The sequence below is a fragment of the Lycorma delicatula genome, chromosome 2 (genome assembly GCF_047948215.1).
Source record: "Lycorma delicatula isolate Av1 chromosome 2, ASM4794821v1, whole genome shotgun sequence".
Taxonomy (NCBI): Eukaryota; Metazoa; Arthropoda; class Insecta; order Hemiptera; family Fulgoridae; genus Lycorma; species Lycorma delicatula.
The window spans coordinates 191511440-191536107 of record NC_134456.1 but is presented as its reverse complement, the minus strand read 5'-3'; the positions used below and the strand labels follow the sequence as shown (position 1 = coordinate 191536107).

The window sequence follows — 24668 nt, the reverse complement described above, 5'->3', positions numbered from 1 at the left end:
TCAGAAATATGAACGCTTACTTGAAAAATAAGGAGTTTGTGATTCCCGTTGCTTTCTTCACCGACATGAATATTCTTATTGCAAATTAGAATTGAAAGACTATCAATACGAAGATGATATTCAGCACAAGTTACACCACTCTTTTCAACGATGAAAACAGCGGTATAGTAAATACCATTAATCTATGAGAAAGTATTTCTGAGTGGATAAAATTATATCGTATCTAGCAATATATATATATATAACGCAACTACTTATTGATTACGTCACACTAAGATATAAATTTGTTATTAATATATATATACTTGTGGTCATTAAAAAAAAAAAATTTAATTGTATTTTTTAAACAATAAAACCTGTTGGTAAATTTTCGAAAACATTAAATAGATTAATATAATTTATGTGAACTTTCTTGAAAAACAATTATCCAATAGCATGGATATTAGTTACTAAAAGTCTGCCTTACATTGTCTTTGTCTTTTATTCCATTTTTCTCAGAAGTTTGCGCTTAGACGGGAAGTATTTGGCAGAAAATTTATCGTAAGCAAATACCCTTTCTAATAACAATCTGCTATGTTATACCAACAGTGATAATTTAATTTCGTTTTCTAATTCCCGATATCATTTAACTTCGATGTTTATATGGGAACAAATGCATTAATTTGATTAAGGTTGCTGGCTGTGAAAGAAACGTTTGATTAAGATGGCATTTCAGTTAAAATGGTAATCATTAGAAAATTATGTCGCTTATGTGACAGAAAAATTGAGATGGACAACAACAGCAATAGTAATAAAAATAAAATAAATAAAAAATAACTAATAATAATAATAATACTAATAATCATAATATAATAATAATAATAATATTCTGAGTGTATTAGAACCTGTAAGTGACATCTCTTTCAATAGAATATTAGTGAGATAGGATTACAAGATGACAGCTACGTTATAGATGTGAGTCCTTTGTTCTTGTAGAGTTTGTAGTTGTGTTGTTGGTAGAGGAGGTATGGGGGGATTTTGTAGAGGGTAAGTTGTTTTATCCATTCGGGGATGAGTGAAGGTTTAAGAGATGGGGGTGGTGGCGCGGTCGGTTCAGAATATGATTAAGGTTGAACTGCAAGCAAGATTCTATTGTGCCTGGGACGCCAAGTTGATTGATAACAGGATCGTGGGTAGGAGTGGGGCTGAAGTAATATATATATATATATATATATATATGTGTGTGTGTGTGTGGATTCAACGGGCCGCATATTTTATATGGATATTTGCGAGTCTCTGCAAATTTATAGCGATGCTTTTCATTAATATCCAAAATTCTTACCATTTAAATTTACGAAAGTGATTTATATAAGTGTCAGAAAGCGGATTTATTACCAGTGATTTAAACTGCATCTAAAAATGAAAAGGGATTAAGTTTAATTTGAAAGATTTACGAAGGAAAATAACCCGTTATATACTAAAATATTCGTTAAATAGGCAATTTTTCTCTTTTTATTAATTAAAACCCATTTTCCAATTTCACAGTAATTTTAAGAAAAGATTAGTTGTAACGTTTATACAGAAGTAAGATTCTTAGGAATCCGACAATAATTCATTTTATACAAAAATATTGTATTACCTTGTATGAAATTAATTTATTTACTGTAATATAATAAATTACTACCGAAATGTTTAAGAAAAATATAGACCAGTTGGTACAGCATGAGGATTACAAAAAATTAAATGAGGATTGTGATATATTCGAAAGCATTTAAAAATATGTTTGTAGCTCCTAGTTTTCTGACTATCTACTAAACGTTTACTATTTGTAAAGCGTTTATAAGAGACTAGACTGGTACTGAGAATTCTTTAACGGAACATCAAGTCTAGGCTGCAGTTTGTAGATTCCAAATTGTCAAGATTCTTCGACATTGTTCAAGTTACGTTGTTCAAATTACGTTTATGTATTGCTCAGCAGTACGTTGCAGAACAAACGAATCATCTTCGATAAGAAAAGGTCAGCTGTACGAATTCACACCGGTTTTAAGATGATGATATGTTGTAGTTTATTCAACTTCAGGGAATCGTTCAATATTTACAGAGTTTTGGCTTAACAGGTGATACATTTTGTGTCTGCAGAAGGCTACTTCAATGAAACTGACATCTGATATTAGACTGCAGGGTTTTAGAGGGACAAAACCATACTGGAACAGGTAGGACAGGATGAATCTAACTTACTAATGGTAAGGCCTTGAAGTAAGAGGTTCATTATCAAAATTTCTATATGAGATGACTATAAACATCATCAACCGGACTGTGAATAAGAGGAGATTCATATCGTACCGTAAAAAGGAAGCATTCGTAATTAAAAGTTACATCATTTATCGAAATAAAAGGTTGAAATTAAGGTGTTTACAGATACTTGCTCTAAGAAAAGAAATCACGAGATTTTGAGATTTTAGATAAAAATCGGTATTTTTTTAGATTCTATTTTAATCTGTAACTCATAGGTCAACTAATTATTTTTAACACGTTGTGATTTAACTTTAATAAAAGGTAAAAAACGCACATTATTTTGGGCTAAATATAACTGAAATTTTATTTCAGTTTTTAAGACTTTAAGAAAGAGAGTTAATTAGTTGTGTTCTACAGAATACATTCCGTCAGTAAACCTGATAAAATAACCAAACACTGGGTAAATAAAAAATAACGAGTATCTTGATAAAAATAAATATATTAATCAGAAAATTTAATGGACGTTTGTATAAACTCATCACTGAGATCATTAATAGACGGATTGGTTTTAATGCGGTTATTCGGTGAAGAGAAGAAAAAATAATTTATTTAGATAAGTGATAAAGGAGAAAGAAATTGCTGAACTATACAAAAACTTCTATAACTAAACGAACCAAAAATAACTGAACAGATTCAAACCATACATACACATTACATTTTTAAAAAAGTACACCGTGTAGTAGGATTATTGATAATCAAATTTTGCAATATCTAACAGATGACTCATCGAAAAAGTAATGAAAGAAAAATTAAATTTTTCTCGTGTATGTTTTAAACGGGTTATTTTCTGTATTTGTGTTTGTTTTTATTTATTTGCTGTAACTAAGTTAAGTTAAAAAACTACATTTACAGACTACGTCAGTAAAAAGTATTCTTTTATAAAGTGACAAGACTCAAAATTGATTGCAAAGCTCCCGGTCACTAAGCTTTAGTGTGAGAGGTGAATCTTCACAAATTGGATTAACGAGGATTTCTCAATCAGAGATGCTGCATTTCACTCTATTCGGGTAAAGGGAGAGTATGTATGTTTTGCACATTCGTTTGCAAACGTGAATGAGATTCATTTGTACGTGTGTCGTACGATCAGACGATCAAATGGGTCTTTCAATAAAAAAATAAATAATAAATAAATAAAAATCGTAACTGAATTATTTATTATATTTTTGCTAGAGGTCAAGGTACCAAATTTACGGCTATGATACCAAACAGAAAAAAATGGAAAATATTATATTTGTTTTCTTTCTTTACTGTATATTATTCTTAAATTTGATAGTTTCAATATTGAAAGCCTATCAGATAAAATATACAGGATTATGCAGCGAACTAACAAAATACTCGCTATCGCAAAAACCCAGGAGCGTAGAAAATTAAAATATGGTAATTGTTTTTAATACTAAATCGGACAAACGTTCAGCCACTGATATAAAGAATACATTCATAAAAACAGAATTAAACTTTACGAATCACCGAATCTGCAAACATGTACGAAAACAATATCCATTCACACACTTTATGCTTGGGGCATAAAAATCATAATTTCGACAAATTTGAACTTGAAATTTACAAAAGTACTTAATTTGTTAAACAAAATAGTAAACTTACTAACACAACGTAGATCTGACATTTTATTTGACTATTTATTAAATGTGTATCCTAACCATTTTATATGGAGTGATTAACAATGGTGACATAAATTTTCGGTCACTCCATAGAAGAAAGACTGCATAGATGAAGATGCGGAATAATTACCTCTAAAAGTTCTTCTGAAAATGCAATCTGAGGTAATTTTAAAGCGAGTCTAATATTTTATTATTATTATTATTATTATTAATTCCAGTAACTAATTATTATAAGTGAAACATGTTTTACTATTATTATGGTTAGTATTATTATGGGTATTGAAAATTTACTGAAATCTGAATAAACTTTATTTGTAAATAACAAAAAATCAATGAACTGTGTTAGTATAAAGTTAACAATCATAATAGTTGAACTAATTATTCCTGAAGTTTTACAGAAAATTAAAAAAAAATGCATACGAATAAGTGTTTTTATAAGAAAGTGCTTTAAAAAAAGATCCATCAAATAGCATAGAAATTTTAAAATAAACGTTGCACAGTTTACACGCAGAAATAAACAAGCTAAATTGGTTCACATTGGACGGAAGTAGCAACCCAGGTGGTTTGTATGGGCATAGCTTCTGGGAGTCCATTTCTGTTTTCGGCCTCCAGGGAAATTTTCGTGTAGTCTGATGGCCCGTTCGAATGTAGTGTTTAGTTTGTGTTTGTTTTCATCTCGCCGGCGAATGAAACAGGATTTTAATATCATTTGGTTTTGCATCTCGTTCTACAGCCTATTTATGAGTAAAGTACAACTTTATAAAACTTTCCTAAAACATTTATGTTACAAAATGAAATTCGCGTGGTTTACTGAAGTAAAACTGGTATATTATAAAGAATATTTTTAATAGTTTTTTTTTCTTTTACGTTGTACTTTCTTTTTGTAAACGCATCAGAATTTAAATTAATTTTGAGAAAATGTATATAAAAAGTTTTTAATTTTCTAACGTTACAAACATTACCCATCTACTTATTATTCTAAAATCATGTGAAACAAAAATTTGTTTGAATTTAAATTTGGTACTGAAGTTAACATTTCATAATTTTTTAAATCTAAATTTAGTTCATAAGCATTTATTTATATAAAAAAGAAGAAATCACAATTTATACAAAACGTTTAGGTGTGTGAAATTTAATTTTGTAAGGTAGCAATCACTATATATTTGATAAAATTATCTTATGGAAAAGATTAAGGGGAGGTAAAGTACTGCGACCGCATTGAAACTTAGAAAACTTGTTTGTTTACGTCATGTAAAAAGGTTAATGTGTATTGCTATAAAAATATTTCAATTTACAGTATAGAATCCTCAAAGGGAAGTGTTTGAAATTATTTTTAAATTCAATTCTCTAGTAACCATTTAAGTACAATGTTTATGTAATATATAAAATAACCTTATTCTTGAACCTTGAAAAACATATTGGGAATTCAGTTTTTGTCGAAGATTTTTTCTTTTCAACTGGATCGGCTTTCTTAGAAAATAACGTTAATAATATTTACATATTTCAAGGCGTAGGAAATACTTTCAAATTTAGGCCCTGGATTATTATCTTAGTAACATGAAATTTATTTAACAGTTTAAAGTAAGTTCATCCTGAAATTTTAGTTTAAAAAGAATCAGCTATTTGCTGGTAGTTTTGTGTCAGAGCGTTTAGTAAGTCACATGGCATCGCATTTGGTCATATTTCACCGCAGTGGTATTAGTTATTTACTTATTTCACTCCGGTAACTACAAACTTTCATCCAACTGTAGACAGTCTTCTTCAACTTTCTTGTTTTTAATCATAAAAAATGGATTTCTGTAACAAGTGAAAAAATCCTATGGTTCATTATAATTTGAACCCAGAACCTTCCGGATGAAAGCCAGAGGCGATAAATTCCGCTTCTAATGTAATCATTATGCTGTATTAAAAACTTCAGCAAGCGCCTAGATAAATAAAGTATTCTTCAGTGACCTAGACCTTGTATATTATTAAACCTTCTATTTTATCCAATTCAGCGTGCTGCAGGAATGATTCAGCGGGCAAGATGGTTAAGACTATTTTTTTCCTCATAAAGTCGTGTACACTGACGTAATGGCTATCAAAGGGTTTATTAAACATAATTCTTAATAAATTAAAATATTATTTATTTAGTTTTTCTTGACTAAATTTTAAATTAACGTGCTATATAAAGTTTAACTGTTTAGTCTTACAGTAATGATAGCTATCTCATTAAAAAAAAAAAATCTGAATAAATTATTATATAGATTTAGTTGTATCTGTCTTTGACTTAAGTGTCTCTTTGTTCTGATGTCTTTCTTCTGATAGAGCAAGATCTGAATAAACATGGGACTGTTCGATCACGCTGGTTTAGCATGCTGACCTCTACATTAGCCGGTGTCGGGTTTGACTCGCGGCAAGAGTTGTCTTTTTTCACATATATTTCTTCCATCTCATCTTATTTGTTAAAAAAAAACTGATCCCAGGTTTTAATAATAACAATAAATTATATAAAAAATAGATAGGCATCTACTGTATAGAAGCGAGAAAGTGTCTTTTATAACACTCCATAGATTGATATCGATCCGGTTACTTGAATTTAATTTAATACTCATGAATTTCTGATATTATTCACAATAAACTAATAATTTTAAATCTCTTGTTGAATAATGTTCCTTGTATTGAAAAAAAAAAATCATTCGGACATTAATAGGTAAAATGGATTAAAAAAATGTTCTCGATTACTTTACTGGGCGGAAAATTCATTTACAACGACAAAAAAAGTCTATTCTCTCGCTAAATTCAACGTCGATTCGATTTATTTTACGTCGTCTCTACGTCTATACGTGAAGTCCAAAATTTACTAGATTCAGATTTGAACAGGAATGTATATAACGTGTACTACCAATTGTAATAATTTTTATGATTGATGAGCTTCTTGTTTTTAACTATCAATAAAAGTAAATCACAGGAAAAAGTTTAATTTTTCTAGTAGTTAGAAAAACAAATTTTTCGTAAGCAAGATCTTCTAAACTTAAGTTTATTTTATGTTTCCAATAGAAGAGAATACATTGTTTTATATAATATGAAAATAATATTCATATTCGAAAAAACTTAGAAAAAAAGTTTAATCTGGTGCTAAATGAAACTTCTGTCGCTTGTTTAAAAAATAAGTGTATCTTGAATAAACAATTATTAAAATTTTGAGTATATATATATATATATATATATATATATTCAGAATCCAGGGAATTTTTTATGTAACTTACATTCAGATAAGCATCCATGTCTGAAAGAAGTGAGAAGAAAACGTCTTCTAGAAGACCATACAACGTTGATATATAAAGTAACAAAAATTAGTTGAAACTGAGACTATTTAGAAATACTAGTCCTTAAAATTGAAATATTAACCGTATAACTTAGATATAAAAGAAGATTTATATTTTTTGAATAAACAAACAAGGTATGACCGGTACCGATTTTTTATTCACTTAAATTAATTAATTTTTATTTCAATCATGAAGATATTTGGTCAAAGCTCTAGTCCTAGTCTAGTTGTTTTTTACTTTCAATAGTTTTTAAAGAATAAGGCAGCAAAACTAAGTAAAACATTTCACGATAATACAAAGCATTTCAATTTGTTTTAATTGCAATGGGCACGAGTGAACAAGGAGAACCTTACAGCTTCAAATGCTTTGAATTTGTTATCCTTTGTAAAACTAGAATTTTCTTTCTGGTGAAACAATCCTTCAGAAAAAGCAATATTCTGTTGTTCTCTTTTAATATAAAAAGATCAATGAGATGGGTGGCATATATAGTCCGGACAGCGACAACACCACTGAAGGTTTTAATCGTCACAAAAATAGACAATTATTTGAAAAAGTTTTTTTTATCCCGACTAATGTAGATATCTGGTGATTACGGAAGGCTAAATCCGAAAAAGATCTAATGAAGACCTGATTTTTGATCCGTGAACCAAATTGTGATTATCCCGTCCAGAATTAGATAAATTTACGATCAGCGGATCTATCGTGTATAGTTGACGCAAGATCCAAAGAAAGAATGATTGAATTTTGTTGATGTTTGTAGAGATTATTTTGCATTTACGTATATCTTGTATTCATTAAAAGTAATAATTAAACTAAAACACAACATACAAAGACTTTTTCGATTGTCGAATTTGAATCCTTTCATTCGTTCATTCATTCAAATTTTAAATTGTAAATATATATGTATGTTTTTTTAAAAAATATAAATCCTTCTATTTATAGATTAAGTAAAATAGGAAGTCTGCAATAATTTTCCTTTTTTTACCTTGGAATTTCCCTATATACGGCACCAATGATCTGTAACGAGCTCCCTGGAGTGGAAACTATGCTACGCTCAAACGAACTCTATCGGAAAATTGGGGTTGGAAGGTAGGTGGATAAGATAGGAATTGAAAAAGTTATTAAAACAGTTTTAAAGCGTTCTTTGTATATAACCCCTCCACCAATTCGGAACAAAATATCCATTCTTAGGTGGCAGTAGAGGAAAGATAATTACTGTATTGCGTTATATTGGACGAAGGCTTCTTTTCAAAAAGTTTTCTGACAGAAAAAAAAATTTTTCACGATAAAAACACTACTAGTAAATATCAACAAGAATTACTGTGATTACTGCTAATTATAATACATATTATCGCTTTTATTAATTGAAATTAAAGATTATGGTGAAAAGGAAGTTAATAAATTATAAATTTATTAAAATTGTTAATTTTCTTCCAGACAGGATCTTTCCGGCAAGCTCCTGGATAATACAATTAAGAATTATGATGAACATACTGTTAGTTCCAATTTGTCATACTATAATTCATCAATAAAAATCTATAATAATATACCAGAACAAGAAAAGGGATGAAAAAGGTTTTCTTGCCATGAAAATATTTCCATTACATTATTTGTACATCAAATTATTTCAATTTTTGTGAACCGTTGGTTTTAATCCGGTTCATCCTTATATTTTATCTCAAACCAGTCTGTTAGTAAAATTTTCACTTTTAATCATAAAAATTAGCTTCTTTTACTGAATATCCCAGAATTAATAACACATTGCTTTTCACAGGAAGAAAATCAATTTTCCTTATTTTATCTTTGAATTGCCCTATATACGTACCATAGATCTGAAACGAGCTCTCTGGAATGGAAATTATACTTCAAAATATTTATGCCAGTCTCTTTTATGGCTGTGATTCATGTAATACAGTAAGCGACACGATTTAGAGTTACTTTCTATGAGAGTAAGATGTTCATCAGTTAGTCCTTGTATGAACAGTATGATTGTTGTCATTTGAAGGACTGGTTTGAAGGTGCTATTGCAATGCTATATGTAACATTATATACAACTTTGTAAGAAGACAATTGAAAATCACTTAACTCCTCAATCGGACGAAAAGCCTGGCACGGGATGCTTGTAATTGCTGGGTAAGACTTCTCAATTGATCCTCTGAAAACTATTGTGCCTCTGGCATGTAACATATATATTTTTATATTTTGTGTCTCATTGATCGTTAGTTTTGAATTTTTTGCTTTAACATTATTTAATATTTTGATGGTGATATTTTATTTGTTGTTTGTTAAAATAATTGCAGTTTTATATAAAATTATTGGACAAATTTAGTTCAGTAACTAAGATAAAAGAAGATTTTATAGTCATAATATAGTTTTCAAATTTAGGCAACAGTTACTAACGATAATTTTATTTTAAATTACTTGTGCTAGTAAGATTAACACAATGTATGAATATTTCTGTGGTACGGGTTAATTTAAAATGTAAAACAATTATACACAAATATAAAGACAAACACACACGCGCGCGCATACAAACATACATATATGCATACATGCATACATATATGCGTGCATGCGGTAATGTTAATAAAATTCTAAATATTCAACTGATATTCAGTTGAATTTTACACGGTACCTCTTCTTTCAGCATCATTAATTTAGGTGAAGTTCATTCGCATGCGGAAACACTGATAATGTAGTTTTGTTGCCTCTAATGGTAAAGTCCTTTCTCTTTCTTTTTCTTACTCTCTCGCTCTTCTCCCGCCCCGCCATGTCTCTCTTCATTTGTGTCTCTCTTGTACTTTTAAGCACTAAGTACACGAGATAACTACATAGTAGTTGTTACAAACTAGCGTAGGATAATGTCAAACAATCTGAGAAACTTGTTGGGATATAATTCCACACGTCACAAGGTGTGTTAAAGTTCCTCTGTTGGATATTAGAGGTAGTAGGTATGCCCTACTCTGAGACAGACTTTGATAAGGGTTAGTTTTCTGGAGTAGGGGTTAGAAGGAGTAGTCAGAGGGAGGTTTAATTATGGGGTGGAGCAGATGAAGCGCCTGCTTGTGAGATAAGCCTCTAATCCCTTCGTCATCTTTGTCTATTCAAAATCCGGATCCAAAAGGTCTCATCAAAGCTTAAACATCAACTGACACCCTTCAGATGTACGATGAACTTTCAGAATGAAATTCTACGCAAAATGCAGTCAACTGACTTCGTAAAAATTTTGTTTAAGTTATAACTTTAAGTTTACCTTTTTATATTTATTTTTTTTACCTATATTTAAATTTGAAAAGACATAAAAAATAACGAATAAGTTATTTAAAATAATAAATAATAAAATAGTGTTATTAAAATATTCTATTGAAGATAGCATTAAAAAGTAATCTATTTAAAAACTTATTCCATAATAAAACATAATGTGGTTTAATCTGCTTCATGAGTTTTACAGAAAGAAAAAACTGACTTGAAAAAGATCAAGGCTTTTGGATGCAATAACAAAAAGAAATCTTTAATATGTTAACATAATTTTCGATTATAAACCGATTTACATTCTTATCTTTTTTTTACTTATTTGACCTTTAATTGTGATTTATTATTTTTTTTCTTTAATTTTTACGGGCATCGACTGCTAAGGTCATTAGCCTTCGTCACATTCTTTAAAAGAAATTAGTATCACGATCGGGATCGTCATATCTACGGGTGTAAAGGGCCCTTACATTTTATTTAAAAGCACAAACTACACAAAACATTAAGACACAAAAGACAAGTACAACACACAACACTTACGGGGTAAGGGTAAAGGGCCCCGATATTAAAATTTGAGATAAGGTTCTCAAAAGACCATGAAATTAAAAATTCAACTTATCAATACCACTTCTTTCTTTCTTTCTTCTACGAGTCTCGTTTATAGTTTGTTTAAGCACCCTCGGGGCGACAAGAACCGCCGATAAGCAGTATATCAGTCGCGCCAGGGTGCCGTGGCAGTTGATTCCTTCTTATAAACAGACTACAGGCATGCACCGCGCACACCCATAGCCTCGCGCCCTCAATCCACCCTTGAGGGTCCCCCATGCCATCATCGGACACACCCCGACTCACTGCTCTTGAATGCAGGTGAGCCAAAATGGCCTAGGCAAGAGGGCTACCTCCCGTTACTACACGTGCCACGCTTCGAGACTTCCACATTTAAATGAAACTACCTCTTAGAGATTCTTTAACACAGCTTTAAATTTTTCACTTTTACAGACTTCTAAGAAGTCCACTGGTGTGTAAAAATGCAACTATCTTTTCTTCATTTCCATTATCCAGATCAGCAGTAATATCATTTCTAAGACGGAACCTCTTTCTGAGGTCCTCATAAATGGTACACTCTTCTATTAGATGCTTGATTGACAGTGTTTTATTACAAACATCGCACATTGGCTCTCTTCGCTGGTTAAAAAATATGAATTTGTCAATCGCGTGTGACCGATTCTAAGTCTGGTCACCGCTACTTGTTCACGGCGAGTCAACTTAAAGTCGCTTTTCCATTTATATGGAGAAGTTTTTACTGAGTTTAATTTTGTATTTAAACTCCTCCATTCAGTATTCCACTTGTTTTTTACTACGTTAGTTAGACAGTATTTAACATCTGCCACTCTTACAGGAAATGCATACAAATCATCGCAGACTGTTGCCTTTCTGGCAGCTTCGTCTGCGCTCTCATTACCTGTAATACCAGCATACCCTGGAGTCCATACAAATACACATCACTGTTCTCGTTGATTTAGAACGTATAAAATGGACAGGATGTTTGCAATTAGGACATCCTTAATGTTCTTTTTCCGAATTGCGACAAGTGCACTTAAAGAATCGGAACATATTAACACTCTCTCTTAGCAATAGTATTCAGTGTAGCGAAGAGCTTGCTGAATTGCAGTAAGTTCTGCCGTGTAGACACTGGCCACATCTGGCTTCTTCATTTACATATATTGAGCATCCAACACCATGTTCGGTTTTAGAACCGTCAGTATAAATTCTATTATGTTCTTCGTAACTACTGACGGTTGCCAAAAATTACTGTTGGATGATCACTACTGGTTTCTTTTTTATTTCTCCTTGAGAGAGATCCAACCTTGTAGTTACCGCTAGCAAAAGCCATGGTGGTATTTCTCTAGTAGAAATTGCTAATGTATCTGGAATGTCAATTTCGTATTTACTTCTTAATTCGTGGTGCCTAATTCCGGCTGGTTTGGAATAGGTAGCACAACGTTGGTATAATGCAGCCATAGGATGGTTGTTGAAAAGTTTATTATTTATATGGGCAGGATAAGCCCATATATTTGCTGTATCTTAGTAAAAGGATCTCTCTTCTATAATGTAGTGGTATTATTCCGGCTTCGACATCAGACTTGCCGCCGGACTTGTGCGGAAAGCGCCTGTTGCATATCTTATTCCGCTAATATGAATTACGTCTATCTTTTTTAAATACGACTTCCTAGCGGATGAATATACAATACATCCGTAGTCGAGTTTCGATTGAACCAATGCCTTATACAATCTCAATAATGTCTCTTTGTCTGAGCACTACAAGTTCGATAAACATTTTATAATGTTTAGGGCTCTTTTGCATCTATCACTCAAGTCCTGTATATGTAATCCCCACGTAAGGGATTTATCCAATACTAGTCCTAAATAACTTACGTTGTCTTTATATTGTATTGGATTATCACCAATTGTCAACGCAGGACTTTGATGAGGAATTCTCTTCCAACAAAAGTGTACACAGCACGTTTTTCTGGTGAGAATTGGAATCCGTTATTCCTTGCAACTTCATTTAGAGCGTTGATCGCTCGTTGCAATTTGTACTTCACCATAGCAGTCTTGTTGCTGGCATACACAATTGCCAAATCATCAACATAGACGCTTTTGTTGATTTCTACAGGAATGGCTAATATCAATTTATTAATGGCGATGGTAAACAAGGTACTGCTCAATGGCGAACCATGTGGTATGCCATTTTCCAAAATTCTTACAGATGAATATTCATTATTGACTCGTACTTGGAAAGTACGGTATTCATATAGTTTCTCAGTAAGACTGGCAGATTGCCACAAATGCCCCATTCATGTATCTGGAGTATTATACCATGACGCCAGGTCATATCGAAAGCCTTCTGAAGATCAAAGAAGACTCCGACGTAATGCTTCCTTGTGATAAAGCTGTTATATATAACGTTCTCTATGTTGATCATTTGATCAGTGGTAGAATGGTATTGTCGAAAACCTGCTTGATACGGTGATATCAGGTTTTCTTTTTCCAAAACCCAGACGAGTCGATTATTAATCATTTTTTCCAATATTTTCCCCATAGCACACGTCAAAGAAATAGGACGGTAGCAATTGGGGTCTGTTAAATTTTTATTTTTCTTTGGTACTGGAACAACATGAGCTTTTTTCCACTGCTGCGGGTACGTTCCATCCCGCCATATTTTATTATAAAGTTCTAATAATCTACACTTTGCAGTGGTATTCAGCTGCCTGATCATATTATAGTGGATTTCATCCGGACCAGCAGCTGTGTTACCTGCTTTTTCCAACGCTTTCGCGAATTCTTCCATTTTAAATGGTACATTATATGAGTAATTATACTCAGTTCTAAAATTTAGTAGACCTTCGAGTTCTTCTTTTTTGGTTCGAAAACCTTCCTCGTAGTTGGCCGTTTTGCTGGCCTTCTCGAAGTGATTGGATAATATCTCTGCGATTTCGTTTGGAGTGTCCTTAATATCATCTTCATCTTGAAGGCTAGATATGGGGGCAAAGTTTTTACGCCCACAAATCGCCTTCACTTTCCTCCAAACATCTGATGCAAAAGTAGTTCTATCAACACGTGTTGTTGCCAGGATCGTTTCTTCGAATCTATCATAAGACGTTTTGCATACGCCCTGTATTTTTTAAAGGTAATAAGATTCTCTGTGGTTGGACATTTCTTAAAGGCGTTATACGCTCTTTTCTTTCTTTTAATAGCTTCATTAATGCCATCGTTCCACCATTGAACGGGTTTCTTTGTAAGTTTCCCAGATGTTTTGGGAATAAACCTCGATGCTGATTCAAGTATCGCATTTGTTATGGCATTGACATCGTCTCCGATAACTCCAGTTGTTTCAGGGAGTATCGTTCTAGCTGTGAAGCTCGTCCAATCTGCCTTTCCAAACAACCATCTTTTAGAGATGGGATGTATTTTTCTTGTAATATCAGTAACAATTTGCACCGGGAAATGATCGCTTCCATGCAAATCTTCTATAACATGGAAGGTGTACCTCGGTGCTATCGATCCGCTTATAAATGCAAGATCAATACAGGACGTCGATCCATTTCTGGCATTAAAAAAGGTTCCTGACCCGTCGTTTAAAAGAATAAGTTCAGAATTCATCAGGAACCTTTCTAGTTCTCTTCCACGGGGATCTACTGTCACCGCCTGGCGGTGATTCACCGCCAGGATTTTTGTGGCCTCTGTGGTTTAGAGGCCACCTGAGTTGCAGGAGGCTTGGGAGCCTCCATAACAGTCTGTGTAGGTATCACCTTTTTCTTGTCATCAAGAATCTCACTGAGACGGACTTGGCATTCTGCTTTGGCGTCCGTTTTCTTCAGAACATTTATCTTCAGGAGGCTGTACTAATATCTTTGGCTTTATAGGCTCTTTACTGTTGAAAGGTTTCATTTTATTGTCAATAATTCTTTCAATCATATTAGCCAAGGTCGGAGCAAGTTTACTGATGAGTTGGCCTTCATCGACAGCAACTGGAGCAGGAGCAGGAACAGCAGCCGCAGCCTGAGCATAGGTTGTCGTTGGTCCTTGCCTGCGGGCATTAACAATCTTCTTAGCATCGAAGTAGCTTACCTTTTGCAGGGTTTTTACTTCCTGCACAGCTACTTCATCTTTGTAGACAGGACAATTCCTTGATCTACAAGAATGTGCTTCTTTGCAGTTGATACATGTAGGAGGCTCTTTACACGGCTCTGCCTCATGAACCTCTTCACCGCACAAGCAGATTTGCGGTCTTTCACATCTAAGAGCGGTGTGGCCAAAGCGTTGGCACTTAAAACACCTCATTGGCTGTGGGACAAATGCCCGCACATCCAAACGATGAATCCCTGCTCTTATCTTTTCCGGCAAAGTAGGCTGGTTGAAAGTGAGGACATGAGAAGCTGAGGGTAAGACCTCACCGTTCCTTCTCATATTCAACCGACGGCACTCTATTACTCCTTGTGCTGCCAGTTCCTCTACAATCTCGTGCTCCGAACAATTTTAAAGATCCCGACAGACCACAACACCTCTTGAGGTGTTGAGTGTGCCATGGGGATCAACACTTACAGCCAGATCTCCTATTTTCTTCAGTCCTAGGATCTTCTGAGACTGTATATCATTTACAGTCTCTACATGAAGTCCCGTGAAAGTTTTTCTTATTTCCTTAACAGGGCCTCCAGCACATTTGTTTATTTCTCGAGCGATGAGGAAAGGACTCACCTTCGAGAAATTACCTTCTTCCTTAGTGATAACTAAATACTTTGGTTTTGGAATGCTGCTCTTGAAAAAAGCTTTCTGCAAGCTTTTTCTAGCCTCAATCTCAATCCTTCTATTTTCAGCACTCTTTCGGTGTTTCGCCTCAGGCGAAACGGCCGGTTCTAGACGAGGGTGTTTACGTGAACCCTCTGCCACGTTTAGTTGTTCAGTTTCCATGAACATTTAATCCCTTCTGTAGTAAGGCTAGCCGCCGGGGTACACCCCACTCCAGGGCTACCAACCCTGGAGGTCCGTTCCGGTACTCCGGTGGAACCGGCATATGTCCTGGCAGAGAGCGGATGCGCAGTCTCTGCACTGACTCCAGGCCCCTACACACCGAGGCTTTCAGGGCTCCCATGCCCCGAACAACATTGGCACCTTAACTACATGCTTGCCATCCTTAACTACATGCATGTGGACAACGAAAGTTGTCCGTTTCAACCGCAAATAACTTCGACCGTGGCCGCCACATCGCCAACTCTAAAGGTGGTATCATTCCATTTCCACAATCAGTAATAATTTCGTATCTGCAGGTGGCCGTGAAATCCAGTCCTCTAATTCGGCCTGCAGATGAAAATCGGCCGAAGAAAAGTATATCCGAGAAACAATACTCGGAACCCCGTTAGCCAGCTATATGTAATGTACGTGAGTACAGCTGTTGCCGCCCTGGACGTGGAACGTAGATGTTGTGTTCCGGACGTGGGGATTATCTACCTCAGGGCATTATTATTATTATATTATTATTATTATTATTATTATTATTATTATTATTATTATTATTATTATTATTATTATTATTAACCACAAAAAACTGGTAACTCGTTTATATTTTATATGAAAATAATAAGTTTATTTTTTGTATTAATCGGCAATATTGCTTATTAATTAGGACATGAACTAAATAAATAGTGTAGGAGGTACTTTTTATTCTGTGAAATTTTTGATCAAGTTATAAACAAAGTAAATAAATCTTTTATTTAATTATTGATAATTAAATTACGAAATTAAAAGAATAAAATCTTCTATAATATAATATAATTTTCATTCATTCAATATTACTATAACATGGTTAATGCTTTTAAAACTTTTGTTGGTTAGAAGGAAGAAGTCAATCTATTCATTGGAAGAGATGTATAATGAAATGAAATCAGAGTTCTCAAAGTTTAAATGTAATTTTTGAAGTAAATTTAATTTCACTAATACATTTGTAAGATTCGATATGCTATCTGCTAAAAGTTAATTTCACTAGAAATCAAATTGTTCTATGCTTTTTTCATTTTCCTTTATACTTTATATAATGAAGTTGAAAATAATATATTTTAGTTAGATTTTCATTATTTTATTAAATTAATACAAAAAAGTAAGTTTTAAAAAAGTATCTTTCCGCATATAATTAAATCTTGGAAATTCTACATAAATAATATTATTTCACATAAGTAAATAGGTGTTATTATTTATAATAATACTTTATTTCCCTCAATGCGTTACAATCTTTACATGGAATGCTATATATTATATTGACTTGCGGTTTTTTTCCTATCGACGATTTTTAAATTTAAATCGCCGGTTGAAAAAATCAACAAGCAAACGTAATATACAGCGTTCTGTGTAAAGATTGTAACGCGTTGTACATTGGGCAAACAACTCAATACCTTAAAAAAAGCATAGAAGCCCATAAATATAGAAAAAAGGAAGTGACAGCGCTCACAAAACATACAATAGAACATAAACACTTGTTCAATTTTTACAGCACCAAAATATTAGACAAAGAACAAAATATATATAAAAGGATCGCTCTAGAAATTATATACATCATGAAAAATGAAAAAACTGGGAACAGTAGAACGGACATAACCGGATTAAGCAACATATATGTTAATTTAATTTAAAAAATCATATTTATATTGTAAATGTAGTTTTACGGGAAATAATGTTTAATGTTGGTAATTTTTGAAAAAAATATGTGCGTTGTAAAGGTTTCAATACACAGGAAATAGCAATCAGGTTATATAAAGAGATACGTATAATTATCTAAAGATAAGATGAGTCATGTATGAGTAGCGGATCTATTACAAGGGTGGGAGTAGAATATTATCTAGGAAAGATAGACTAGTTAATTTCTTAGTATGTAAGAGAATTTTGTACGATGTATGTACGAATGTGTATTGTCACTTGAGGAAGCTTAGACGTTTCTAAGTGAAACATAGTGTATTTAATGTATAAGTTTGTTTATTTGATTGGTTAACCCAATAGATTAATTAAGGTAATATTTTTAAATAAAATATGTTTTGTTATTATATTTAATTCTGTCCAATCAAGAGGATAATAAACTTAAATAAATTACATTTAAGGTTTTATATATATATAAAGTATTATGATAAGGGCCATGACAAAACTTATACGTGACCCGACATTACACATCAATCATTTAAAAAAAAAAAAATGGCATAGTATTCTTCAAGAGTAAAAGAATCTTATGCTAGTCACACTAGGAAAAGTGGGAAGTTAAGTGAATGGATATTGTCTTCTACACTGTCCTGAATGTATTCCAGCGTATTAACATATCAAAAAGAGTAATTAATACAAATGATATTAAGGCATATGTACGACACTTTAGACTCTGTTCAGTTAAAGGACTAGTTATGTTAACATTACTACATTCGGATAATCAAACTCTAATTAATCCTCTCTCGCGTGTTTCAGATCGAAAAATTTGTATTTGTATTCATTTTTTTGCAGCTTTTGTTTTTTTTATTTTCTCTCGAGTAATTTTACAAGTTTAATCGACGATAACAGAATTGAGTAAAATCTTAAAAATTTAACATTTTTTATTGTAGATAATTTGTATTATTCTTGGATGACGGATTTGTGATTAATGAAAACGTACTACTCTTGAGAACGGCGATACAAAAGCAGGTAACATCTGAGCAGATATTTAAAATAAAATTATTTTTTGCTTCTAGAATGAAATTTATTATAATAAATTTCATTCTTAATTTTATTAAGAATGAAAGTGTTATAATAAAAGAAAAATGTAAAATACATCTAAATTAAATATATAAAAAAATTATAATATATATATTTAGATTATTCATGGACTGCTTCGTATAAGATTTAAAATAAGTAGGTGATTTTTACATCAAAAGCTGATTTTGTTGCAACGCTTTTAAAAAAAAAGTGAATAAAAAATAGATTTTACTACTTTTGAATGTATGCAATATATTTTTGAGATGATAATTATAAAATTATCTTTCTATTATTTATTTAAAATTTGATTAAATCTGTATTATTTAAAAGTAATTATTTGGTTTTACTTCAGTACTACATCTCTTAAATATGAGTAGGTTTAAAATGAATGCCAGGAATATTCAAATTCATATAACGTACGGGAATCTGTATACAGATAACTTTGGGAAACACAAAGCACAACAAGCAAAGCCTGCTTGTGTTTTGATTTAGGGGAACTGCGAATAGTGACGATAGGGACAGGGAAATCACCCTAACAGTATGGGGTGGGGATCCCCTCATTGCCCCTGTTTTCAACCCTTAAACGGAAATTGGGTTTTAAACAGAATTATGCCAGCTACCCTTCAATCCATCAGTAATAACATACAATGTTTCTAAAATACAATTTGATCAGATATAGGGAGAGTAAAGGAGGTTGGTAAATCTTGTCACATCATGTAAACTTAGAGAAAATTAAGCATAACAAGTGACAACAATTTAACTAAATTCATTTAGTTTTATGAATAAAAGTAAATTAATCGGAAGTTAACTTTATAAAAGCCTGTAAAATAACTTTTACTTGTTTACTTTTTAATTGTAGAAAACTTCCAATGTATTAATCAACTTTTTATGGCTCATTCAAAAATAAAAATAAATAAAAATATTAATCGTATAAAATCGATACGAACTTAATTGACAAAAGGAGAGTTTAATTAAAGCTTATTTTTGACTACAGTAAATAACTTCATCAGTGATAGAAGAGTAGTAGTATCTTCATCTTTCAACCGGAAGATTCTAGCTTTGAATTCCGATAATGCCAGTCATTTTAATGTGCTGGAAGTACTAGAAATTATGTTCTCACACTCAAGTCTAGATTTGGAATGATTATAAAAAAGTTAAAATAAAAATTCATATTTAAAATGTACGTCTATTTTTGTACAAGAGAATTTTTCTTTTTGCTTCCCTCTATGCATTAGTTCCACTGAGGAAATTTCCCTGGACATCAAGTTTATGTCCAGTGCCGAGTTTTATGTATCTGACAAGGATATTAAATAGTGCATGCGTAAAAATGATCAAAACTGCAATTTACTATAGAGCAGTGGTCTCCAAACTGGGGTACGCAAAGTGATACTTGGGGGTAGGCAAAAGAAGTAGGTTCACGATCCCTTGCGATTGTATGAACTTGTATCACGTAAGGGCGAGGTTCTCTCATTGGTAGCTGTGTCTGTTTCACCAGTGTCTGGGAGCTCAACATCGTAAATGCGCACGAAGACTTGGAAAGCAAAGCACTCTTTGAAGGAATAATACCTCTGAACGTTCAACAAGGATCTTTGTGCGCATGCACTTTAAAGCCGGTACATTTGGAATGTTCCCATACTCTAGTGTCTGGTTTCACGTCCAGGACACAAAATTTTATATTCTACTTACAGATCTTCCTAGTATTAAAAAAGAGTTTCAATGGGTCATGAACCCATTTTCTGTAAATGTAAAAATAACCATTTTTCTATTGCAGCTCAAGAACAGTTAACTGACATGTGAGAAAGAACAACGTTGCAGTCCGAATTTAAAGGATAATATCTTGGTAATTTGTGGACAGGATTTGGACAAAACCAAATATCCAGATTTAATAAACACAGAAACGAATGAAATTTTACCATTTCGTTCTACATACCTGGGTAAAGTAGCGTTTTCTGTAATGACAATAATTACAGAAATAAATTAGGGTTAGAACCAGATTTTCGAATTGCATTAACAGAGGGCATCAAATCAAATTTTTCCGATATTACTAAACAATCACGTTAATGAATACAATCACATTGCTCGCATTAGATTCTAATTCAAAATTTAAAATTTTATTTTAAATGTATGTGTATATTGTTTAAAATAAATAGGTAAAAAATAATTTGATTTTATTAATTTTATCAAACATTTCCCGTTGGTATTAATATACATATATGTATAAATAATTTATATAATTGTTTCCATTTACAAGCAATCTTTAATAGTAATGTTTGAGCGCTTTCGGATTATTAATCTATCCTCAGGAACATGATGTGTTGTACATTAGATTATTTATTTTACATATCATTAATGATACTAAAATGAATTTAAAAAAAAATATAAATATAACAATTGATCATCAAAAGGTAAAATAACGTTAACGTTATCCGTCATGTCAGTATGAAGGTCTCAATTGTACTTCATTTTTGTACTTATTTAATTTGTAGTGATTTAACCAGAGGTTAGGTCAAGTCAAGCGATTAGAAGTGTTTTTCCCACCTCGTACTAAGATTTCCTTTCTTCGTATTTCAATTCGTTTTTATGTTCTTATTCGTTTTTTTTCTTTCGGTTGCGTTATTTAATTATGTTTTCGTTGTGTTTTTAGTTAATATTTATGTTTGTTGTGCCGCTATTTAACTTTAGGTTTAGTGTTGATTCGTGTCGCTTTGAGTACCTGTATTACCTTTTATTTTATGTTATTTAGTTATTTCCGTTGTTAATTACCGTTTTTGTTGACTATCATTATTATTTGTGAGCTTAAAATTATAATTTTTTTTCCAGCCTACGGTTGCTAGGACTTGTTTATTGGCAACAGCTTTTGCATTTGTTTACCTTCGTGGTAGACAGAATAAACAGTCATTTAATTCATTAGTTTAACTTAAAATGAATTGATTATGTCCCGATTTGATGAATCGCAGGATGTCTCCCGTACCCTTCGTGATGGGTCATAAGTTCGGGCGGGGGAGTCTGTCAGGAAGGGCTCTAGGAATACTTTGCGCAGAACTCGAACGGATATGGTCATTGTAGGAAGAGAGATAGATGACTCTTCTGTAGAGAGTGTATAGGAGGAGACATATGAGAGAGAGTACCCGCTGTTAGCACCAGAGGCTGTACGGGGCGCAAATTTGGTTCCGAGTGAGGTTGAGATGAACAGTGATTATGTGGAAGAAATTAAACCGACTAATAAATGGTCACAGTCGCGGTCTCCGCCACTGGCGGGCCACAAGAGGAGGCAGCGTTCTGTTGGAGGAAGTTCTGATGCGCCGATCTTGGAGTTAGAGGATGATTCATCAGCTGGGAGCCTTGACGGGAGCCATGCTGTGCTAAGCGGAAAGGAATGTCCTATGTTGACGGGCTCTGCAATCACGACCGCCCTTCAACAACTTTTTACTGGGGTCGGGATACTGCACTAGTGATGGACATTAAAAAAAAATCGATGTTTTTTTCGATTGGATGCATCGGATTGTTGCATCGATGTAATATCGATGTATCAAAAAATACATCGATGTTTTCTATACATCGATTGTTTTTCTATAAGTTAAATATGTATGTGGTTTAGAAATAAAAAGCAAGCATCTATTAAAATAACTTTACTACCTTTACATTTATTTTTAATATATATCCCAATAATTTTTATCTATACTTTGTAAAAACAAAATTTTACCCAATCTTTTATCCTTTAATCTATTCCTTTGTTGAGTCATTACCTGCGCCGCTTGCGAAAACAGTCTCTCTGATGGCACTGATGTGCCCACCATTATTAGATATTTAAAGGCAATTTTATGCAATATTGGAAACTGTATTTTGTAATCTTTCCAAATTTCTAGAGGATTGTCGTTAAGTCTTCCAACAGGACTTGTCAGATAAACTGAAAGTTCATCCGACAAGCTATCTTCAGATTTATTACTCTTCCAATTGCGATGTACCAGTTTGTGATGTACCATCACTCCATAATGAAAATGTCTCTTCACTTTTATCAGACTTATCTGAGTCTGACTCGATTTCTTCAATTTGACGCAAATGAATCTTCATTAAATCTTTGATTTTCGATACAGCATTGCTACAAGCTATTGCATCGTTAATGTGATTTTTTTTAAAACGTGGGTCTAAAATGTTTGCTATAGCAAGAGGAGTTACATGTTCAATGGAACCCATTCTTTTCGTAATTTCTTGCAGAGCCAGTTTTTGCACTTCTCGTGCCACAGGTTCTCCTGCGACGCCTGCTGAAGTAATTTTGGAAAATATGCAGCGGACTAAAGGTATAATTTTGCTGGTTGTGCAATATTTATCTGCAGAAATTTCTTTTGTGGCTACCTCCAAAGGCCGCAATATCAGGAGGACGGATGAGGCAATGGATATTTCTGAACTGCTGAGCATTGGGGGTGCGGTGGCGTGTCGAAAAAGAATATCATTTATGACACTCCGCAGTTCTAAAAATCTTTGTACCATGTAGTAAGTACTATTCCAGCGCGTCGGTACGCTTTGTATAAGTTTAGTCTCAGTAGAAGTAGCTTTGCGCAATTCGTCACTAGCAACGCAACTTTGTTTGAACCAGGTCACAATTGCTTTAATTTTAGTAACAATTTCTTGCCACACAGTACATGCCATTGTGCCCTCAGCCACCAAATTTAACGAATGAGCCAAACATGGAATGTGTTTCTTCTTACCAAACGTCAATTCTACAGCTTTCACCATATTGGCAGCATTATCGGTTACAACAGCCGTCACATTATCTTTTTTAGTACCCCATTCTGCACAAGTTTTTAAAAGCATTTCAGAAATATATTGTGACGTATGTCTTTCATCGAGTTCGTACACGCCGAGAGTAACTGAAATGAGTTCAATTTCTATTCCAAAATGAACAGTTACGCCTATAAAACTTTTCATATTTAATGTATCAGACCAAATATCTGTCGTCAAGGTTAAGTCTTCTATCGAAGACAATTTCTTTTTAAAAGTCTCTGAAACAACCTCATATTTATTATCCAACCATCGTCTTAGACTTGTTCTACTTGGTATTTTATCTTGAGGAGCAACTGATTTCATAAGATTTTTGAAACCTTCATTCTCGACTATTGAGAAAGGCTGGTGATCTTTACAAATCATATATAACAAACAATTGTTAAGTTTTCTTGTTTTCATGCCGGATTCTGAATAAGATGAGATTTCTTGAAAACTGGTCTTGATAGATTTTTGACGTTTTATAGGGATTACTTCCGAGTCAGAATCTAAAGCTTTATCCAACGGTTTTGACGTACTTTGAGAACTACTCGTCGAAGGAATAACGGTTTCGGAATCAGATTGATTTGATTTAAGTTCATCAACACTACCAATGCAAGGTGTCTCATTGGAACTTGAAGCAGCTGGCTCTAGAACTGATTGCGTGATACTTTCTTTCTCCGATGTAGTCCTTTGAAACGGAACAATTTCAATGTAAGCAGCCTTGTGGACATTACGAATATGCCCAAATAAGTTTGTTGTATTTCCAGTACACTTGATAACTATTTGACATAACTTACATTTAGATTTATTATCATCAATTCTGTCGTAAAACTTCCAGACTAAACTTTTCTTTTTAGGCGCCATTATATTCTGAAATAGATAAAAAAGGAATGTATTTTCAATTAAAAAAAATATCGATAACATGGAATCACTAGTGATATGATTCGTTATTAACTTCGGTTTATCTATTTATCTTCGGTTTATCTATTAACTTCGGTTTATCGATTACCGTAAGTATCATTTGTTATGATAAATAATTACTCCCTTTAAAGTAAATAATTGGACATTTACATGATTACTTAGATTAGACAGATTAATATGAACAATATTTTTATATTTCTAACCTAGAAGACTAAAACGCGATGTAATGTTTTACTTAAATAGGTACGACATTAAGCACGAAATACAATTAAAG

General features: G+C 32.8%; 1 protein-coding gene across 1 annotated transcript; it reads right to left on the bottom strand.

Annotated features, from left to right (window-relative positions):
• Positions 1-5620: 5620 nt before the first annotated feature.
• On the bottom strand, positions 5621-24337 carry LOC142320017 (E3 SUMO-protein ligase ZBED1-like). The gene is made up of 4 exons (XM_075357698.1): positions 22678-24337; positions 22416-22619; positions 20643-20661; positions 5621-5690 (listed from the first exon to the last, which is right to left on the bottom strand). Exons 1-4 carry the CDS (start codon positions 24335-24337, stop codon positions 5621-5623), a joined length of 1953 nt encoding a protein of 650 aa, XP_075213813.1.
• Between the last annotated feature and the right edge of the window lie 331 nt (positions 24338-24668).